The sequence below is a fragment of the Quercus robur genome, chromosome 8 (assembly GCF_932294415.1).
Source record: "Quercus robur chromosome 8, dhQueRobu3.1, whole genome shotgun sequence".
NCBI lineage: Eukaryota > Viridiplantae > Streptophyta > Magnoliopsida > Fagales > Fagaceae > Quercus > Quercus robur.
The window spans coordinates 33,987,654-34,001,983 of record NC_065541.1 but is presented as its reverse complement, the minus strand read 5'-3'; the positions used below and the strand labels follow the sequence as shown (position 1 = coordinate 34,001,983).

At 33.1% G+C, this 14,330-nt stretch overlaps 1 protein-coding gene across 1 annotated transcript; it reads right to left on the bottom strand.

Annotated features, from left to right (window-relative positions):
* Positions 1 to 6,443: 6,443 nt before the first annotated feature.
* On the bottom strand, positions 6,444 to 10,367 carry LOC126695291 (plant UBX domain-containing protein 4). Its single transcript, XM_050391981.1, has 4 exons — positions 9,728 to 10,367; positions 7,466 to 7,742; positions 7,134 to 7,229; positions 6,444 to 7,041 (listed from the first exon to the last, which is right to left on the bottom strand). Exons 1-4 carry the CDS (start codon positions 10,222 to 10,224, stop codon positions 6,652 to 6,654), a joined length of 1,260 nt encoding a protein of 419 aa, XP_050247938.1. The 5' UTR covers positions 10,225 to 10,367; the 3' UTR covers positions 6,444 to 6,651.
* Positions 10,368 to 14,330: the final 3,963 nt, after the last annotated feature.

The window sequence follows — 14,330 nt, the reverse complement described above, 5'->3', positions numbered from 1 at the left end:
TTCTTGCTCTGGTGCTCGAAGCTTAATTCGTGGTGTTAGTGATTGATGGTAATCAATCTCAACCGTCCATTTGATGGTACCCACTGCCCTCTCAATCACAGCCCCTCCTTCCATTATATTAATTAATACTATTAATATTCCCTTTGTGATTTCACGTTGTCCTCTCTCATACACACAGGTAGGCACAGTGTTTATGTTTCACTTTTGGGAGTGTTTAACCTTTCTAGGGCAAAACAACAAAGGCAAGCCTGGAAACACGACACCGTTTGCTGGGTTATATTCATGCAAAACGACATCGTCTCTATCTCTACCTCTTCAAATATAGTTCTCATTTTGTTGTCAACCATTCAATCTCAGCCATATGGGTCTAATCAATAATAATTTATAGTAGAAAAAGTGAGTTTTGGGAGCTGAGAGAAAAAAAGAGAGAGCTGATAGAAAGTTGGTGGGACACTCCGAATGTCTTTTCCTCTAGTCTTCTCCAAACAAGTCTTTTTATTTATCCTTTGAAATTTATAACAATGCCATGTGCAAGGCATATTACAAATGATGAGTTATTTTAGACCACATCTTTTATTTATTTATTTTTATATATGTTTTATGCAGTAGATTATTAACTCACTTTTAAATGAATTTTTTTTTTTTGGGTAAACACTTTTAAATGAATTTGCTATTATGGATTTCAGTTTGCTTAAGTGGTAAAAAAAATTTTAGTTGAAAAAGAGATTTGGAATTTAATTTCTATCTACACCAAAAATTGACTAGTGTTTTGATTTGATGATAAAGTTCTATCATTAAGAGCGAACGCTATAAATTTAAAACTCTCTAAAAAAAATTGTTATTTTTTTTAACACTTATAACTTGACACATCAAAATTGTGGCATAAAATAGTGTAATTTTTTTTTCATAAATAACATCAATTCTATCACAAAAACATTAAATTTTCACATAAATACTTACATATTCTTTCACAAATTCACCTTACAAAGGTCATTCACAATATCGAAAAAACACAATTTTTGCTAGGGCTATGCAAAATCTGACCAGCACTGATGAAATAAGCCTTTGCAAGGCTCCACCGAATGTTTTGAGCATGGTGGTTAGCGGAAACTTGGGTGAACCAAGACAGGCGATGCATTGACTGATTGCTGGTTTTGCACACTAATTGCGTGATGGCATTTTTGTTTCAATTTTGATCCCTAAGTTAGATTTATTTATATCAGACAACAAAGTAATTCATCTCGTCTGCTTCCTTACAAGAAGTCTCCCCCTCTCCTCTCCTCTCTCTCACTCCTCAGCTTCCCCCACTCATTGCCACCATCCTTTGTCACTCTATGCCACCATTTTCCAAGTTTCTCTTTCTTCTCTCTCCTCCCTCCTCACTCCCTTTTGTCATGATTATTCTCTGGAAGTTTTTAGAGAAGGTTTTGATGCTCAATATCTAGGCTACTATACTTGTCTTTGCTATATTTTCTACTAGGTATGAAAATGTATTTGATGTTCAATATCTAAGCTACTATTCTTCTCCTTATTATGCTTTTTAGAAAGAATGTGAATTTGTTTGAGATATTTTATGTGGGTATTAGAAAAATATTGTGAATATGTCTTGTTTGTTTGTTTTTATTTATTTATTTAATATTTGGGTTGTTTGATTATTTTGATGTGGTTTGGGTTTATTTATTTATTTAAGTATTTGGGTTTTTTTTTTTTTTTTGGGTACCAAACTAATCACACCGAACTGGTATGGTACACCACACCTTGTATAGAAATAGTTGGTGAGAATTTGAATTTTTCAAATGATTTCCATAATATATTAAAAATTCAATGAGGAATGAAATAATTCATTAAAAAGTAGTAGGTCAAGTTCAAGCATTGTTTAATCTAGCTTCTTCTTCTTCCTCTTTTTATTTTTTATTTATTTTATTTTTTTTATTGAATGAGAAACACCCACATAGAATGTAAGCAAGATAGGTTGAGAACATGACAGATTGAAAGTATTTTATCATCCATAATAAAAAAAAAATGCTATATTCATAACATTTTCATAATATATTCATAAGTGGTTAGTTGTTATTGATTATAATTTGAACCTACTACTGAAATTACTTTTTTACCCCAATAATAACAACTCACAACAACTTTTCACTTTAAATTTGTTGTGAAAATATTTTGAATATAGCATTTCTCATAATTAAATAATTTTTTTTTTTTTTTTTTGCTGAATGATAATTAAATAATTTTGACATTAATGAGATAGACAAGTGCATAATCACATTTAAGGGTGGGGCCAAGGCCCCTCAAAATTTTAAAGTATGTAATTATTATTTCATGAAAATAATGATTTTTTTTTTTTCATTTTTTTCCTTTGGTCACCAAAAATCTATGAGTTCTTTTTCTTTCCTTTGGGCGTTTTCTTGAGTAGCGTTGCTTCCCTATGAATTTAGAAAGAGTTACTCCTTTATTACAATTTTTGTCATAAATTTTGATGCGAAAGACAGTAAGCGTGTGTCTATTATTTTCACATACACTCAGTTGTATAATTTTCCATCACTACAGAAATTGTGTCCACATTTTCTCTTCTTCTTTTTTTTTTTTTTTTTTTTTTTTTTTTGAGAATAAAAATCTGAAATTTCTCTTCTAGTAACATGTCCCGCTGAACAAACCTTATTTCCGAACCTGTTCCTAATTTCTTTTCAGTTTTCACTTTTGTCATGACTTGCTATTGAAGTAATGAATTATTTGCAGCTAAACGGGACGCTGTACGCTTAAATTCCCATCCCATCAATCTTTGAAGTGCGACTTGCCTATACAGTTTGACACAAACTAAACGGCAATATGTAACACTACCAAAAGGAGATCGAAACTTGAAAATTATTTTTGTCATTATGTATTTACACAAACGCAAGCGGAAGAGTTGAGAAAAGAAAAGAAGGAAAACGTTTTGAAAGTGAAAGACATGATGACATACTCCATTGTCGAGACAAGGTTTCTTGTCTTAGCACATGCCATGCTCCAATAGTCAATAGGGGGTTGCGACCAAATCTTGTGTAAATCTCATATCCAGCATGCTTGGTTGCTCCACACCCATAAGCCATAATCTGGGAGTTAAAGAGAGGGAAATAACATGATATTTGATAGTTGATACAAATGTAACCAAATGCATCATGCACATCATCTATTCAATTCACCCAAATCCTATTATCATGGCACATATTCAGCTCCATTACTAGCTAGCTCATACAAGACAACTGGCTTTTTTGGAAAATAACATGCATCACATCACATACATGTAATGTAATACCTAGTGGAATAAAAATTATGATCTTCATATTTTGCACAAATCACATGTTACCTTAAATCTAAAACTTCTAATGAAAGAACCACATACCTCAATGCTACAAACTTGAGGCTATTTATTGTTAAAATTCCAGCAAGCAACTTCTTGAACGACCTTGATGTTCACCTCGATGACTATAAGATAGGCCAAGAGTGGGGCTATTTATGGTTGAAAAACTCCAAACTGTGTATGCACTAAGGTCTGTTTGGGATCTATTTATTTTGTTGAAACTGAAAATTTTTTATTAAAAGTACTGTAAATAAAGGTAAAAGTTAATTAAAATAATATAATGAGACCTATGAATAGTATCAAAAAGTGTAGTGGGAACCATTAATAATAGAAAAAATAAGCTGAATAGTAAAATAAATTAACAAAATTAATTATGCCAAACAGACACTAAGAGGAAGAAGAAAATTATTTTTCTCCATTCTCTTTAGCCTAGCCACCACTTAGGGTTCGATCTCTACCCAACAAAACTCAATGTGTGTGACTTCAATGAATAATAGCATGGCCAGCCCTTTCAAGGACTTTTGTATTTACAACTTTTTTTTTTTTTTTTTTTTATCCTTTTTTTTTTTGTTGTTGTTGTTGTTGTTGTTGTTGTTGAGAGAATTTGTATTTACAACTTGAGGTGAGACCAAAGGATAAAATAAAGGTCCAACTCCAACGCCCCTTGCCCTCTAGTCATCTCATGGCTTGCCTAAAGTTACTATTAACTATATATATATATATATATATATATTTTATTCCACCACAAAATATAACTGCTTTTTTTATTAAACAAGTTATCCTAAACTACTTTAATTAAGTATATTAAAATAATTAATATATTTTCCTCTCAGTGAAACTCTAATACTAAAGTTCCAAAAATTTTAAAAATTATAATGCCATTAAATTCTACCATTAATGGTTTAGTTAAATTTAAAAGAAGTTTCATCATTCATATTATTTTAATAATCTTTATAATTTTTTTAATAATAAAAATTGGGTTGTATACTTTGCGTTTGTATTATAAGTCTATTAAAATTATTAACATAGTTTACATAAGTGAAATTCTAAGTTTTTCTTCTAAAAAAAAAGTGAAAAAATATATTACCAAATATTATCAAAATATTATTTTGATTAACCTCAATTATCATAAGTTTCAATATATTTAAAAGAAAATTTATTATTTATTTTAAATTATTTTATAACCTATTCTAATATTATATTTGGTCTTCGTTACAAATTTGAACTTATACATTATGTAACTTAAATTATTTTACTTTTTAATTATATTATCAAAATATTTTTTTTTTTTGTTTGCATATAATATATATATTTTTATTAAACTGTGTATCACATGAATACGATTATAGTACTAACAATAAAAATCAATTCCATAAGTGTCCTACTTTTTACCTACGTAGACTATGTGATTACAGGGACGGTGTAGTCCAATTAAGCATAATCCCCTTGGCCAACTAATAATATATAAATCCAGACAAAGTCATAAAAGTATAAAAGATACCACCGACGGGGTGGCTGAGTAGTCAAAGTGTGTGATAGTTGTTTTGAGGTCCTCTGTACCAACTCTAGTAGAAAGTGAGATCTTGTAACTAATCTCTGATTTATTAGTTCTCTCAGTGATGTTTGTGGTCACCATCAATCATAATAATTATAACTTAATCCAATATTTTCTAACAGAGAACGCGCCTATGGTCACACGTGAGACACAATAGTCACCCGGCCTCCGTTTTTGTTCATAAAAATAATAATAAAAAAGAAAAGAAAAGGACTACCTCTCTCCAGAACATGTTCAGACTTCGGAGGCCTCTCAAGAAAAAAAAGAAAAAAAAAATTATGATTAGACGAACTCATAATGTTAAAATTGATAGGTGATCTAGACCCTATGCTAGTTGTGGATCTGGCAAAGGAGTTGCACATGCAACTTTTCTATGTACTCGCCATAGCTTTCAAAAAGTAAGATTAGACTGTCTCCAATCACAATTCAGTGGTCATGATCTCAAACTGGTTGTCTACTCATATATGTTAAATGCACGCTAATTGTTCTGGTTCATTCATCATTGTTTTTTAGTGCTCTTAATTTCAGCTGCGTTTGTTTCTCAAAAATTTAAAAAAAAAAAAAAAAAAAAAAAAAAATCAGCTGTGTTTATCACATATACTGTGGGTGAAACTTGACGTTAACAATGAGTTATATATAATTCAGAGAAAATAAATAATGTTGTGGATGAAATACAAGAAATATGGAGTATTGGACTGTTATAGAGTTTAAAAGAGCAAAGATGACCCCAAAACGTGTTCAAAATTCCCTTATACCGTGTTTTCAATATACGTTGTTAAATGAGGTGTACACCTGTTTATAATGTTAATTGAAATGGAGAAGGGCAAATGTTCTAAAACAAGCGCTGAGCAGGATGTAAAACCCTGCTTCTGATGTGAAATCCAAGAATATAATCCGGCCACCAATGCAGTCTTGTCATCATATGACAAGTCTTGTACCGTGAATGTTAGACTTTTTTTTTGCTGAATACTGTGAATGTAAGACTTGAGAGTTTGAGAGACTATTTATAGTGCACCATATTAGTGTACCTAATCTAATTATTATAGTTGGAAGACAGAATAAATTTAATTTTTCTTACATTTACGATGATAAATAAAATCTAGGAAGAAAGCCTACTCATAAACAATTTAGCCTATGTATCTTTAGCCCCATCCATATTCCCCAATACAGGTGGGAAAAATCCAGTTGCCAGATTGGTTTCTGAAAGGCTCATTATCAACTGCTGCAATTACCACCAGGGCAAAACATATTAACTCATGTAACCTGTACATATATTAACTAAAAAAGTGAAAATTGAGTGGGGATAGCCTTTGATCAATCCCGCTCCATCCAAAACAGGTTTTCTTTGTCTTAAAAAGGAGATGGGATTGAATGCAGATTTTGGCATTTGCCCCTCTTGTTAAGGGGTACTAAAGATTCACTATTCTCCAACCAGTCGACTCATATTTGGTGCAGAGCTTAGAAAGGAGAACTATCAATCCGTCTAAAACCCCATAGCAAAAGAATATAAGAAAGGAAAACAGAAAACCACTGAAACATAGATACATCCAACTGTGATTTACTATCTCAAATTGAACTGTGTTTTTGCATTTGGATAGGTCTCTGCTTCGAAAAACACGTCCACGATGAAAGCACTTCTGAACTGAATTATTAATCAAACTCTTTTATGTATAACATGAAATCAGTCAAGTTTTTATCATATATATGTAGGCAAGCTAACACAAATGGGGGTTAGCACCAATGCAACCAGCTAGAATTTCTGGATGACAACTGAGTTGGCTATGCCAGCCTGCTCTATTGTCTGGTCCAGATCAGTTAGTTGTTTGGGAGGGAACCCCATCGTCAGAAGCTGGTAAGTTGTTACTCCACCAGGTCTTGATGCATCAATAAAATTACGGATTTCTCTGATTGTATGGTGGTGGTTGAAGCGAGAGACCATGCGTGTACCATCAGCCAATCTTAGCTGAATTGAAGTTGATGGTGATGACTCATCGACAACTAAACCCGTTAATGGCAATGGAGCAGTGTTGAGGGGAGTGGCAGAAACTGTGGGTTCAGAGACAGCAGGGGTTGTTGTGGAGGTGCCGCTACCTAAAGTTCTTCCCACTCCATGAAAAGCTACGTGGCTCTTCACTGGCTCCTACATTAAATTAACAGGGCAAGGAAACAATAAGAAACACATGCAAACAGGGAACAAATAAACAGGAGATCAGGGGAGAAAAAGGGTCGCACAGGGTAGGTTTCATCCCGCCTCAGGAGTTCAACATGGACACTAGTTCTCCTATCTGCTGGTTCAAGCTCCTTAGGACAATCAGAATTCTTGATGCTCTGCATTGAGATACAACTGATCATAAGCACACATCTCTAATAAAACAGAAATGCTAATAGAATGGCACATTTTAAATTTTGTTGAATGCATAGAATCCCTTAAAAGAAAAGACACCAGGGCAGGAAGTGTGGAAAGGGAATGCTACGATAAACCATGGTAGCACAAACACAAAAATGCAGCATAAAATATTACGATTACCATCAGTACAATGAATGGCACTTCATCGAAAAATTACCTCCAAGAATGAAGCATTTTCAGGATCATCAAACCTCCGCAAAGGTCCATCATTCACAGAGAAACCATTGCTCCAAAAAGTGATGGTATGAATGACAACTTCAGGGTGCTGAGGTTCAGATGGCAGTGTCTCGCCTGAGAGTAATCTTGCTGTTCCAGTAAAGCTTTTTGAGCTTGAAGATGGTTGAAGGTGATCAGGGTCTACAGCAACCTGTCTGGCATGATTGAAAATTGCATCCACTTCATTACCTTTGGTTGGATCCTGGACAAGCATTCCACTACAACCAAAAGTGAAACAGAACAACATTAGCCATCATTGCTATCAAGGATGTAACAACAATTTTCAGATTCAGTGACTAAGACAGCTCATGATTTTGTTAAATAAAATTAGTCCAAAAAAAAAAAAAATCCAAACCAAACCAAACAAAAAACATATAAATTTTTTGGTCAAAGAGAAAGAGAATATATATATAACACCAGCTTGGCAACAACAGAGTCTGCAATGCTCGAGTATGCTTAATATAAGCTATGTGAAACAATTTGTTCTCATCAACAAGACAACTTCAACTGGGTCTGGGACCTCTGGGTCCACCTAAGGCTTAATCTTGTGGATAAAGAATCGATACCAACCCTCCCAAAGGACCCCTCTTTCCTAATATAGAGAAGTCAGACAAAATGCAGAGATATAACTTCAGCGTTCGATACAAGATGGCTTATGATTCTAAACAATGGGCGTACAAGCAAGCAGATATAGAAATGGATTTGCATAAGAAGCTTTTGCTCTTTATGGCTTATAAAAAGTGGGTGTTCACTTCATAATATAATTTCCCTTTCTCATAGCTTAACAGAGGTTACTTCGGTTCACATTCAATATATGCACGCGCATTTCCGATTTTGGATACTCTTCTAACTAGGAGAAAGTAAAGTTATGATAGAAAGATATAGTGTCCTTTCTTCATTTTACCTAACTTTTCTCCAAATTTCACCGATTTCATAGACAAAATCCTAGTGGGGTGATGAAAGAGATGCCAAAATATTATTCTCACGCTTTCTGTTCTTTTTTCTCTTCTTTAAAAAACCAAAATATCTCCTCTAGAGCCAAGGGGTAAACCGAACGTACTGAAAACATCAAGCAATAGAATTTAAAAATTTTCTCTTCTTTTTATCTCCTCCAGAACCTAGTGGTAAACCAAACATATCGAAAGCACCAAGCAATTATAATGAGGCCTATCTTATAAACAATTTCAAACATGCTTACTCAATGCATTCATTCCTTTTTTTTAATTGAAAGATGCTTCGTTTGATAAAATAAACCACCAATGCCGGTTCTATTTCAATTCTTATTACCTTGTAGCCATTATTTTGATTTTAACAAAAGACAATTTATTTTGACAAGACAATCTATAGAATGAGCTAGAGATCAGATACCAACCAACCATGTAAGAATACGATAATAAAGAAACTCCCTCTTCCATACTTTGACACCAAACAGGTCTTAATACCCCAACTTACCATGTGTTTGGAAAGATGAGGAGGAGAGGGGCCCTATGCGGATTTTTTTTTTAAAGGGGTTTGAGGGGCTCCCAAATTGAGAGGAGGGTGAGGGGAGGGGTTCCACTAATATATATATATATATATATATATAATTATCAATTTGTATGATGTCCTATCATTTTCTCTTGTTAGAATAAATTATTAAATTCGCCATTTCCTAATAAGCTTTTGGAGAATTCAGTAATTTACCATCTCTGATTCCCATTAACATCCAAGCATAGGTGAGGAGGGATATGTACACACACTGTCCCCCTACTTGATTTTTAAAACATTGAAAATAAGATAAGCGGAAGGGATAACCATTGCCCTCCACTCTGCTCCCCTCATTCTCTCCTCTCCCTCCAACTCCAAACACACTGAGAGATTATCACAAACACAACCATTTGATGATTAAATATAACAAACAAATCTCACCTTCAACGAAAACTGCTATTATGCCAATAAATACAGTAAGTTTCAGCAATATATCTGAATTAAAGTACAAACTAAAACTTCCTTTACAATCACAGATACTATTATAATCAACACGTAATTTCACTCCAACATTGCATTGCAGTGGCTTCCAATTTTGAAGTTTTGACAAAAAAAATTATCTTCAATTTGACAGAAATTAATAATTCGATTGTTATTGTTTGCAAGTTTCTTAATTAGGTTTTCTCGGCAACCAAACATAGAAACCCTAGGAATAGAAAAAGAGTAGAGTAGGTACCTCTTCTCGCCACCGGTGTAGTACTCCTGAGGCTCATCGGAGTCGCTACCGTGGTCTTCCCGAGCCGGACGGTTGAGATCGGCGAGAGTACGGACGTTGCCACGTGTGCGGTCATTATTGTTTGGGGTCGGGCCACGCCTGGTGGAGCGGAGCTGGTAGGGAGGCCGAGACGGAGTAGGAGACGGCGAGCGGGATCGCGACCGAGAGGGAGAGTAGTCGGGTGACTTTGAAGGCGACGGCGACGGAGAAGGAGAGTCGGAAGGAATGATTGGGTGAGCAACGGCGGCGGCGGGGTTGACGTCGATGTTTTCGTTGGCGTTGGCGTTGGCGTTGTCGTTGTCGTTGTCGAGAAAAGTGGAGACGGCGGAGTCGAGGTGGAAGTTGTGGCTCTCTAAGAAGAAGAGAGCTTCTTCTCTGGTGGAAGAGGTGATTTCGCAGAATGAGGTGATCAGGTCTTCGTTGTTGGTGTTGCTTGGATTCGCTTCTTCGGCTTCCATCTTTTATCTTTACAAAAGAGAGAGAATGTGTTTGTGTTTCGGATTGCTTGCTCGCTTTGCTTTGCTTTGCTTTGCTTGGACAAGGAGGAGCTTTAAAAGAATAACATATTTGCTAGCTAAGCTTTCTCTGAATCTGAACAAGATATATGTTAGTATGTTATTATACACTAGTACACTACTTTTATTTTATAATAATATATATATAGTCAGTGTACGACTCTCTCAGACGGTGTCGTTTTCTTTTCTTTTCTTTTCTTTTATAAATCCCTTATTACGGTGCGGCTATTTTTGGTATTTCCACTTCACGTGAAGGTATTACGTGTCATGGAACAGAGTCGCGGAGGAACGCACCGTTTTGGAATTCTTCCCTTTTTATTTTGGGTTAGGCTTAGGTTTGGAGTCAGTAATACTGGAACCGTTGAGATGATGACATGTATCAAGTTTTAGACATGTGTCATCATCTGACCAGGTCCATTACACTAGATGCACTGGACTTAAACCAAGTCCTTTTTTTTTTTATGGTAATTACATTGAGAGATATTACTTTGAAAGAGGTTATTTAAATGAATGTTTTTTACCCATAAATAACATTCAACAATAAGGTCATTTTGTAATGTTTTATAAAACCGGTTTAAAATAATAGTATTACTATTTTCATGTATGTTTTAATAAGTATTATTGTTTACTAAAAAAAAACAATAATTTGATATTTAATATTTAGACTTTGTTTAGTTGGAGTAATTATAATAAGGAGTATAGAAAATAAAGGAGAAAAAAGTTGAGAGAAAATTATATTTTTGGTTTGGTTGAGGGTGGAAAGGGCAGAGATTTTGGTGAGACCCACAAGTTTTCTCTTCTACCCCACCAAAACACAAAAATATTTAGACAAAATTATCCACATTTTCTTTTTATTTATTTTTTTTTTTTTTGGTGATGATGATGAGCATGATACTGTTACACACAACCTTTTTTTTTCTTTTTCTTTACGTTTTTTATTATTATTTTTATTTCTTATTTTTTATTGGTCATGAATTTTCCCTTTTAATAAACTTGGGTGATTGGCTTTTTTTTTTTTTTTAGTTGCTTGTTTGCCTTTTTTTATTGAGCATCATTTTTAATAAGGACATATAAGTAAATTTATACAAACTTTATTTTCTATTTTTTCATTTCTCTTCTCAATCAAATAAAAAAGTTTTCATCCCTTCACTTTTCCGTCTTTCCAACCAAACACGAACAAGGGAAACTAAAATCTCTTCTATCCTCCTACTTTTTCATCATTTCTCTATTTTCTATCATTTTATTTTTTCATCATCCCAACCAAACGGACCATTATTGTGAAAATATTGTAAATATAGCATTTCTGAATTACGTTTTCCTCTTTTAAGGTTTTGGAGAATGATCCTCCACCCCAAATTTAAGGGGGGGAAAAGTCAAAAATACTTTCCTCCTTTAGGTTTGAAAAAATAGCACTCTCCTTTGGTTTATGTTAGTGACAAAATATTCTATATTTTTATAAAATTCTTTTTACCAAAGTTTAACCATGACTAGTAAAAACATAAATAAATTTATATTAATAATTTTAATTTTATCAAGCACCAAAAGACTTGCAACAACAAATCTCTCCTCAACTCTTTAAAAAAAAGAAAAGAAAAAAAAAAAGAAAAAAGGTCATACTAAATAGGTAAAAATGCAAAACTAACCCTCTAATTTTTAGCTTTTGTCATTTCAGTCCTCTAACTTTCAGTTTTGTCATTTCAGTCCTCTAAGTTCCAAGTTTTGTCAATGTAGTATTCAGTTAGGTATCAGTTACTCCTCCCATTAAGTTTGGCCTTTTTTTTTTTTTTTTAATAATTTTCGTAATTAAAAAGAAAAAATAATTGTAAAAAAAAAAAAGGTAAGGGGAACAAACGTTGTTCCCCTTCCCCTGAAATCAAAACCGAAAAACAGAAAAATCTCAATCTCTCTCTCAAGATCAGTCTCTCTCGCAAATCCACCACCATATATGCATATGTTTTAAAGTAGACAACCACCAAACCTCAAAATTTCAACAAGCCAACCCATCACACACAAACAAACCCCAAAGCAAATACCACACCAAAGAGAGTCGCAATCCCATCGACGGTCGCGATCTGGCATAGCACCACCAAGCCTATCGACCCATGCTCACAGAAGGTAACCTAATATAGCTCCATTTGAGTTACCCACCTTCTTTAGCTTATGAAGATGATCCTAACCGACCCATCTTAAAAACAAAACCTAGACCCGACCAAAAACAAAAAACCAACTCAGTTTTTTTGCCTAACCCAGACCTAGCCCAAAACCATCTACAGTTCCGCCGGAAAAAACCCCGCCGGTGGTGGCCGATGTGAGAGGTTGGATTCGAGAAGCTGCGGAATCTATTCAGGGCTTTTTGGCTGAGGAGTGAGGATATTACTTTGCCATGGGTTTAATTAGAGCCGGGTTAAGTTTTATCAGGGTTAAAGTTTACTCGGTTTTGGTCACGGGTATTTTTGGTATGCTAGAGAGAGAGAGAGAGAGAGAGAGAGAGAGAGAGAGAGAGAGAGAGAGAGAGAGAGAGAGAGAGAGAGAGAGAGAGAGAGAGAGAGAGAGAGGCTGAGGATGGAAATTGGAGGGGCGGACCTTCCATGTTTTCTTTTTTCAGCTTTTTATTATTTTCTTTTAATTACAATTTTTTTTTTTTTTAAAAAGGTCAAACTTAATGGCAGAAGTAACTGAGACCTAATAGAATATTACATTGACAAAAATTAAAACTTAGAGGACTGAAATGATAACATTGAAAGTTAGAGGACTAAAATGACAAAAGTTAAAAATTAGAGGGTCAGTTTTGCATTTTTGCCCACTAAATATTTTAAAATACTCTTTAGTAAAAATTTAAATTAATATATTTTAATTTTGAAAGGGAAGATAATTTTGGAAACTCTCCCATAAAGCAAAATGCAAGTTAGTAAACAACATTTTTAACATCAATTTAATAGAGTTTGGTCAAAAAAATGTCAAGGGAGAAAAATGTTATTTTCCTTCAAATTGGAGATGGAGTGTAATTTTCCCAATAATTATCCTTTTTTTATATAAAAAAATTTAGCAAATGGTTAAATGGTTTTTATTTAATTGTATTATATTTGAGTATATATAACTTTTTAAATCCCTCATATTTTTTAGATATAACTATAGTTTTACACACTTTCAACAAATTGTTATATTAACCAAAAAGAAAATATAATTCAACTACTCCTAGCTAACTATTCATTTGATTGTCTTTACATAGCCCTTAAAATTATGCATATATAAATTTTTTTCATTAACAATTATCCCCCACATACATAAACTAAATAACCCATAAAATTTACTCATTTAAGAACTAAACTAATTTGATGGATAATTTGGAAATTCAATTAAATACAATTCATAGTTCAACGAAATTATATTTTAATCAAGCAATAAAAAAAAATAGTGGACCTCCACAATTCTATATATATATATATATATATATATTTTATTTTTTTTTCATTTTAAAAATAACGGCAAAGACAACACGTACCATAGATAAAATAAAAAATAAAAGTCTCAACCGAGCATAAAAATAAAATACTTAATACTATTTTAGTATTGAAATATGGAAATAGTTTTTTTTTTAAATTATTTTTTTAACTATATAAGTGACTTTTTTTTTTTTTTTGTGAGGAACATATAAGTGACTTAATATATGTATAGATACTGATAGATATGTTATTTAAGTACGTTGACCTCTAAGTTTAAAGATATCTTCTATTTGTTAATAAAATGAAGGTTTAAAAAAATAGAGTTAAGGTTAAGTATTTTAATAAAGTGATTTTTTTTTATTATAAAAATTTTCAACCTATGGCTACTGTTTCTGATGATTCTGCTCTTTATTATTACACAGAGATATTAATCGGTTTTTAGTGTATACGGGGATTGAAATCAAGTGCAATATCTATGGCATTGCCCCTGATACAATTCCTCTCTTTTATCTTTCATAAAATTTTTACTTCTTCACTTTTTAACCTTTTTAATTTAGTGGTTAAAATTGAAAGTTGTTTTTTTAACTTTCAATTTTAATTATTGAG